We start from the raw sequence: 7,941 nt of genomic DNA, 5'->3' as shown, positions 1-7,941 counted from the left end.
CCCAGAAGACTCTGTGGGAGATAAATGAGGATGGGAACAGAACCCTTTTTGGTCGAAACGAAGTGTTTTCCCTCAGTGCTGGGGCGGGGGGTGGGGGTCAGCTTGGGAATGTTAACCTTTCCCCAGGCAAGTCTTCTGGAAAAGGAGTGGCCACCTCCAGAAGCGCCCCTCAGGCCAGTAGCCCAGGACAGCAGAGGCAGGGCACAGGAGGCTCCATGCACCGAGCTCCTGGGTTCCCTCTTGCCCTCCCCAACCCTGCGGAAGTCCAGGGCACATGCCCATAGACCATGTGTTTCCCCCTGGCCTTAGAGTGCAGGGGGAGGTCTGTGGGGACAAGGCTCTCTGTCCTCTCTTCCCAAAGGCAGGGCAGAGCCCCTCCCCTCATTTTCACTGCTGGCTTGAGTCAGTCTTCTCCTGCTCACCATCCCACGGCTCTGTCCTTGCATACATCCCTCACTGTCTCTGAGGATGCTTATATGCTAAAGGACAAGGCTGATCCTCAAGCTCATTGTCCTTCCAGGCCTTGGTGAAACTGCTTACCAAAGGTTTGTCACCAAAATGATCTGATCTTTTCCTCCACCTCAGGGTAGGGGAGAGGGAACTAGAGGCAGAGTGAGTTCTTTGTGTCTTCCAGGCAAAGGGAACATAAATCAACAGAAGCTCCCCTCTGCGCACCCCTCCTCAGCACCATGGAATGCCCAATCCCACTCTCACCATCCTTGCCAGCCTGGGAGGGCCCTCCTGGCCCCGGTGTGGCGGGCCCAGTTGGGAGCGAGCCGGAATTCCCCAGGGACAAAGCCCTGATTCACCGTCCCCAATCCTGACATAGCCGCCCCCTCTGGATTCCTGGGGGGTCAGTAAACAAACAGGGTGACAGATCCCGCCTCCTGGCCTGGCTCAGCTCTGCTCGCCCTCCCTTAGGGAGTCTGCTCAGAGGCTGTCTGGACTCTGCCTGCAGCTCACCAAGCGCTGGGTCTGGGTTCATTCGGAGGAGCATCATGCGGCTGCCCAATCCTGCAAGCGGGTCCCCAGGCGGCACAGGTAGGGTCCACTCATGGGAATGCAGAGCAACTGACTCTAGAGCTGTGCCCTGGAGCTTGGCTGTTCTCCCACTTCTCCTTCTGTGTATGGCTGTGAGCTGTGGGAGTTGTTTTTTTTTTTTTAAATCTTGAATATTCTTTATTCTATAGATTTATGTGTGCTGAGTCACTCAGTCATGTCCAGCTCTTTTCGACCCATGGACTACAGCCCGCCAGGCTCCTCTGTCCATGGGGATTCTTCAGGATGTTGGAGTGTGTTGTTATACCCTTCTTCAGGGGATCTTCCCAACCCAGGGATCGAACCTGCATCTCCTTTGTCTCCTGCACTGGGAGGCGGATTCTTTAGCACTAGTACTAAAGAAGCCGTCTCTTAGTACAGGTTGGTTATGTTTAACTGCTGACTCCTATGATTATCACTCTTACTATGACAAATTCTGCCAGCACTACTGCCCAGATGAGATCCTGGAAGTATTTGTGTTAAGTTAGTTAAGTTCAAATTGCCCACACACTGGCAACCATGGCATTCAAGGTAAGCCATAGGCTCATAGTTCAGTGTTCCAGAGTTTACCCAGCCTTCTAGAAAAGAAAGCTGAAGGGCTGTCCCACAAATTCAGAGAGAGAGGCAGAGAGAGAGAGAGCTATCTGTAGTAGATGTCCTACTTCCAAGGGGGCCTTGGTGCCCTCTTCTCCCTCTTCACCACTCGTATTTCCCACCACAGTCAGGAGAGTCCTAAAGAGCACTGTTCATCTTCAATGGGTTGAGAAAGGGCTAAGGCAGCATTCAGGGTCCTGATCTCCAAAGAACTCTGACAAGAGTCAACAGCTAAGAGGCTCCCATCACTTGCTCACCCTGTAGGGTATTATGGGGTTTGGGGGAATGGGGGTTGTACCAAGTAGCCCTTCAGGAGTTAGCTGTCTCCCTCAGAGTTCAAGACATGCTCAGGCAGAAGCAGAAGGGAGTGAAGGACAAGGGAGTGTGGAGAGGAAATCTCAGCCTGGGGAAACCCACCTGCATGCCTGCCTGTCTACCTGCTCCCCTTCTGTGGAAGGAAAATGGTCCTGCTGGTGGCTGAGCTTCTTCTAGTCTCTCCTTACCCCTAAACCATACATCTTTCCCACACAAGACTCGCCAGGCCAGTTGGGAAACCAATCTTCCCATTAGAAGCACAGCTCAAAGTGCTTAACACATGTGTTAAGCCCGTGTGTGTGGGCTACAGTCCATGGGGTCACAAAGAGGTGGATGTAACTGAGCACAGCACAGCACTAAGAGAGGACCTTGCCATGAACAGAACCACAGAGTCTTTCTTTCTCTCAACCACTCAAACACATCCTAGAACCAGCCCCTTCTCCCCTCCCCACCCCCACACCCCCCCCGCCCCGTTCACACTTGTCCTATGCTTGGCTTGGCACAGACCAGGGTGTGGCACACTCCAGGGATTGTAGAGGTGTCTGTGTTTCTGTACAGGTTAGAGCTGCTGCCGCCACCCCTGCGCCTCCTCACAATGGTGCTGGGGTACCCTGCCTAAGTCCAAAGCTATTCAACGGGTCTGTTGTTGCCGCCAGAACCCTGGAACCACCAGCCATGAATCTGTGTTGGAATGAAATAAAAAAGAAGTCTCACAATCTCCGGTAAGGCCTGGAGCCTTGAAACAGGGGCTTTGGGGCATTGGTGGGGATGATGTTGGGCTCCTCTTGCTCGTCACCCTCTTCTCAGCCTTCTTGTCAGCTTCATCCTCTGTTTTTCCTCCTTTTCATGCTCTGGTGCTGGGGGAAGAACCCTGGGTCAGAAATCAGGAGACTTGGATTTGAGTCTCGGTCGTTTTCCTTTATTTTTATTTATTTTTTAACACCAAAAACATTTTGTATTGGGTTATAGCCGATTAACAATGCTGTGGTAGTTTCAAGTGAATAGCCAAGGGACTCAGCCATACATATACATATATCCATTCTCCCCCAAACTCCCCTCCCATCCAGAGCCTCAGTCGGCTGTGTCACCTTGGAAAATTGGTTTCAGTAATCCCTGAATGTTGGCTTCCACTTGTTTGGATTTTTTTTAACAACAACAACAACAACAACAAAACAAGTAGAGGAATAATGCTTGTTCTATTTCCCAGTGTTGTTATGAGGACTCAAATGAGATATGAAAACGCTTTCTGCACTTAAAAGCGCTGATGTATAAATGGAGGATTTGATTACTGCCTGCCTTCCTCTCATAACTGTCTTCTATCTTAGCTGTCATCTGCTTTTTCACATCTTTTAAAAAATTTTATTTATTTATTTTAATTGCAGGATAATTGTAGTGGTTGTTAGCCTTCTCTTCCCATCCACTGTTTATCCCCCACCCATGCCTCCCTCAACTAAGAGCAAATCAGTAACTCAGTTGTCCCTCTTTCCTCTACCCTTCTCTATAACTCCCCTCCCACTACCCCACCCCAAACACACACTTTTCCTCTCTACTCTCTGTCATCAAAGACCAAACTCCTGGCTTCTGGTGGGTTCTAGTGGAGATGAGGAGTGTACAGAAGTTGAAGGAATGCAGGCTCTGAAATCAGACAACCCTGAGTTTAAATCCAGTGACTTTACTGTGTGACCTTGGGAAAATTACTTAACTTCTCTGGTCAACACCAGTGGCTACCTCTCAAGGTTGCTCTGAGAATTAGTAGAAGCAAAAATTTATGTAAAAGCCTTGGCCAAAGAGGTAGGGATGGAATAACCAGTTACCAGTCATCTAAGGGGAATGGGTTCAATGGCTGCACACAGCCTGGACTGGCCTCTGGCTTCCTACCACTTGGACTTCAGTTCATGGCTCATTTGTGGGGAGAGGGGAAGGCAGACAGAGATGACTATGCTGCACATGTTTTCCTCTTTCTGTATGTCAAGCTTCTAGCCTATGTTGCCCTCATCCTTTGGGACCCCTGGGCTGCTTGTATTTGTATGCAACCTCACACACATGTGTGCCCACACTCAGCCACCTGGCACACCCTTTCCACCCACTGCATCGCTCCTGCTCAGAAGGCAGCCTCTGGGAAGCCTCTGATGATGAACAGTTTGGCATGACTTGAGTTCCTCCAGGACAAGAGGGCAACACGACAGTGTCTCCACTAACGCTCTTGCTTACTTCACTACCTTTCACAGCCTGATTCTGGGTGCACAGCTGAATGAACTGAAGTCCACCAAATGTTTTGGTACCACGCTCTATGGGGAGGTGTCTTGGGAAGCTCTGAGGGTGGGTCAGAGGCTGGGTTCTGGGCCTTCTCCCACTTCAACCAGAGCAGCACCTCTTTCATCTGTTTATATAGTAAGATTCCACTTACATATCTGCTGGGGAAAAATGTTTTGCTGCTTAACAAGAGGACTGAAAATCACTGGTCTTACCATTGTGTGCAGTGCCCGGCTAGAGGCCTTCTCAGACCACAGTGGAAAGCTTCAGCTCCCTCTCCAAGAGATAATTGACTGGCTCAGCCAAAAGGATGAGGAATTGTCAGCTCAGCTGCCCCTACAAGGGGATGTGGTCCTGGTTCAACAGGAGAAGGAGACACATGCGGTAGGTTAGAGTTACAGAGGGTGTGGTGTGTAGTCTCTTGGTTGGGAAGGGATGTCTTCTGCAACACCCTGACAGACGGATGCTCAGACTCTGCTTAGATACTTAAAGTCACTGGAAGCTGTATGCAGTCCTACTGGTCTGTGGATGGCACTCCAGAGAACGAGTCAAATCTCCCCCCTCTATACATCCCATCCAATATTGGCCTCCCTTAAAACGCTTCCCTGATTTTTAACGAGGACATGGAAAATGAAGTGAACATAAAATAATATTCAGTGAAAAAAACACAAGATACAGAACTGTTTATAAGTAGATCTCAATTGTATAAAAATCAATATAGATGTGTAGATGTGTATGTGTGTATACACACATAAGAAGGAACTCTATCAAAATCTTCACAATGGGTAACTCCAGGTGATGAAATTAGTTCTTTTTAATTTTGTTCTTTTCATCCTTTTCTGAAATTTCCAAGATTTCTGTGACATATCTTTCCTCTATAATCAGAAAATAACAACAAATGTTTCTTAAAATGAACACAGATGCACTGGAAGAAATGATCATTATGTGATGTGATGCTCACACTACAAAGGCAATCATATTATACAAATGTATCAAATCAGTATATTGTACTAAATCAAATCAGTACATTGTGTTAAATTTACACATTGTTATAGGTCAATTATAGCACAATTTAAAAGATGAATACAATACAGCAAGAAAATAAACAAACTATAAATGTGTGCCACAGTATGGCTGAATTTTAAAGACAATATGTTGAGTGAAAAAAAGAGTCAAATACAAAAAAGAGTACATACAGTGTGGCTCCATGTATATTAGTTTTGCCAATCAAAACTAATCAGTGGTGGTACAAGTCAGGATAGTTGTTACCTTGGGGGAGGGGAGGAGGAGAGAGTGACTGAAAGAGGTCATGACAGGGCGTTCTGGGATGCTGGTGGAGTTCTGTTTCTTCATCTCAGTACTGGTTACAGATATGGAATCACTTTATGAAAATTCATCAAGCTGTGATGAAAGTACACTTTTGATTTGCATACTCATGTATATTTCAACAAAAATTTAATTAAACTTTTCATATAAATCTAGCCCATCCTGGTTTTTATTTCTTAAAGCCCCTTTCAGAGGACTTTCTGAGTCTTCCAGAGAACCAAGATTCCTAGCCCCAAGTCCCCATATTTCTCTCTACCTTGTGGCATAAACAGATCCATTTCAGAGTAAATAGACCTTCCAGTATCAAAGTTATTCTCTTGCCTATAGAGAAGACTGCTCCTCTTTTAGTCAGAGTAGCCTGAAGGTACAGGATATCAAATTGCACTGAGGAGAAGAAAGATTGTCAATTGTAGGATGGAATTCAAAGCAATTGAAACACTCTCCCTCCCCACTGACCATGTTGCTAAACTTCACAGGCCTTTATGGAAGATGTCAAGTCTCGAGGCCCCTATATTTACTCTGTGCTGGAGTCAGCTCAGGCCTTCCTGTCCCAGCACCCATTTGATGAATTAGAAGAGCCTCGTTCTGAGAGCAAAGGTGGGTGGTCTTCCTCTCTTTCATCTTCTTCTTGAGCTATGAACAATTAAACACCTTTATGTCCATCCCAAACTCATTTTCTCAGCTGTTACCTAGGAGGATAATTTATTCCTAGGAGTCCAAAATTGGGAAGGAACAAGATTCATACTCTAAGAAAAGCAAAGAGAAGACCCTGGAGCAGGGGAGTTGAGTGTTTGGCCCAAAGCTCTATGTGGCTCTCTGGAGCATCGTGTATGGCCATCTAAGAAGACATGAAAAAGAAATAAAAAAGACTCAAATGCATTAAACAAACTCAGTAAATAAAAGTAGTAGTGTGTTCTTTTAAAACATACTGCTTTATTCCAGTATAGAGAGGCATGTGACACTGCTCCAATCAACTAGCAAATAAAAATCCTTTCAAAAAATCTTTAAAAATTAGGTGATGATACTTGAGAAGAAAACTGAGTGTGGTTCTTTAATTCTGACCCTGATGATTTCTGGTTCTCTTTCTCTGATGGAGTGGGTCACTGTAGGTCTAAGTTTAAATAAGGCATCAGGGTGGGATCCATGGTGTTTAGCTCCACGTGATGGCCCAGCAAGCCCTCTTCTTCAGATAGAAGCTATGACACTCTGAGACTGGCTATGAATGACCTGACAGGACCCTTCATTAATGGAGCCCTTTGTCGATGCTGTTGACCCTCTTAGTTTGCCTTGAGCCCCTCCTACTGAGTACTAACCAGTACTCAATTTACCACCCAATGGGCCTCAGATAGAACAAGCTCAAGAGAGCAGGGCAATTCCAATTAGCCTGGAGTTTGGGGGCTCTAAATCTACTTTTGAGGGGAGGTCTGAGGGAGGAAAAGGAAAATTACAATTTAGGAGCCTAGGTGGAAAGACTGGGGAAGTTATACTAACCTCTCCTCTGCTAGACCTTCATAAAATGCCCCCCTTCTTTGGAAGGAACCGCACAACAGACACTGGGCTTCCCACATGGCGCTAGTGGTGAAGAACTCACCTGCCAATGTAGGAGATGTAAGAGATGTGGGTTCGATCCCTGGGTCGGGAAGATCCCCTGGAGGAAGAAATGGCAACCCACTCCAATATTCTTGCCTGGAGAATCCCATGGACAGAGGAGCCTGATGGGCTACAGTCCATGGGGTCACAAAGAGTTGGATGTGACTGAGACAACTTAGCACACACACACAATAGACACTAATGCAAAATTACATTCCAAGGTCATGTGAATAGAACTCTGGATGATTGGCCTTACTGTGCCTCTTAAATATTTTACTTACTCTTTACCTTGCCCATTTCTTAAGAATATGAGGAAATCCTCATGATACTATAGGTGGAAAACACCAATATGGTCTCTTGACTGTGGTGGTGGATCCATGAGCCTACACATGTGATAAAATCACATAGAACAGAACACACACACACATACACAAATGAGTAAAAGTAAAATTGGGGAATTTGGAAAAAAATTTCTGGATTGTGTCAATGTCAATATCCTGATTGTTATACTATAATTTTGCAAGATGTGACTATTTGGGGAAACCAGCTAAAGGGTACATGAAATCTCTATTATTTCTCACAATTGTATATGAATCTACTATGAACTCAAAATTAAAGTTTTAATTTTTAAAAAAGCCACATTTATAAAAGGAGCTCAGCCATAAAAAGTATGTATTTGTGTGTGTATGAAAACACACACAGCCATTCTGACTGGTGTGAAATGGTACCTCATAGTGGTTTTGATTTGCATTTCTCTGATAATGAGTGATGTTGAGCATCTTTTCATGTGTTTGTTAGCCATCTTTATGTCTTCTTTGGAGAAAT

The 7,941-nt window shown here is 45.7% G+C and overlaps 1 protein-coding gene across 1 annotated transcript in view; it reads left to right on the top strand.

Moving 5' to 3' along the window:
- Positions 1-926: 926 nt before the first annotated feature.
- DRP2 (dystrophin related protein 2) overlaps positions 927-7,941 on the top strand; it is a 31,945-nt gene continuing 24,930 nt past the window's right edge. Inside the window, exons 1-4 of the mRNA XM_055564576.1 lie at positions 927-1,041; positions 2,506-2,669; positions 4,428-4,584; positions 6,003-6,123. Of these exons, the coding sequence (XP_055420551.1) occupies positions 2,623-2,669; positions 4,428-4,584; positions 6,003-6,123 (325 nt within the window). The 5' untranslated portion in view covers positions 927-1,041; positions 2,506-2,622. The remainder of the gene's footprint in view (positions 1,042-2,505; positions 2,670-4,427; positions 4,585-6,002; positions 6,124-7,941) is intronic.

This window comes from Bubalus kerabau, chromosome X (assembly GCF_029407905.1).
Source record: "Bubalus kerabau isolate K-KA32 ecotype Philippines breed swamp buffalo chromosome X, PCC_UOA_SB_1v2, whole genome shotgun sequence".
NCBI classification, from domain to species: domain Eukaryota; kingdom Metazoa; phylum Chordata; class Mammalia; order Artiodactyla; family Bovidae; genus Bubalus; species Bubalus kerabau.
Note: the sequence above shows the minus strand (reverse complement) of the source record. Positions and strands in the feature narration are given on the sequence as shown.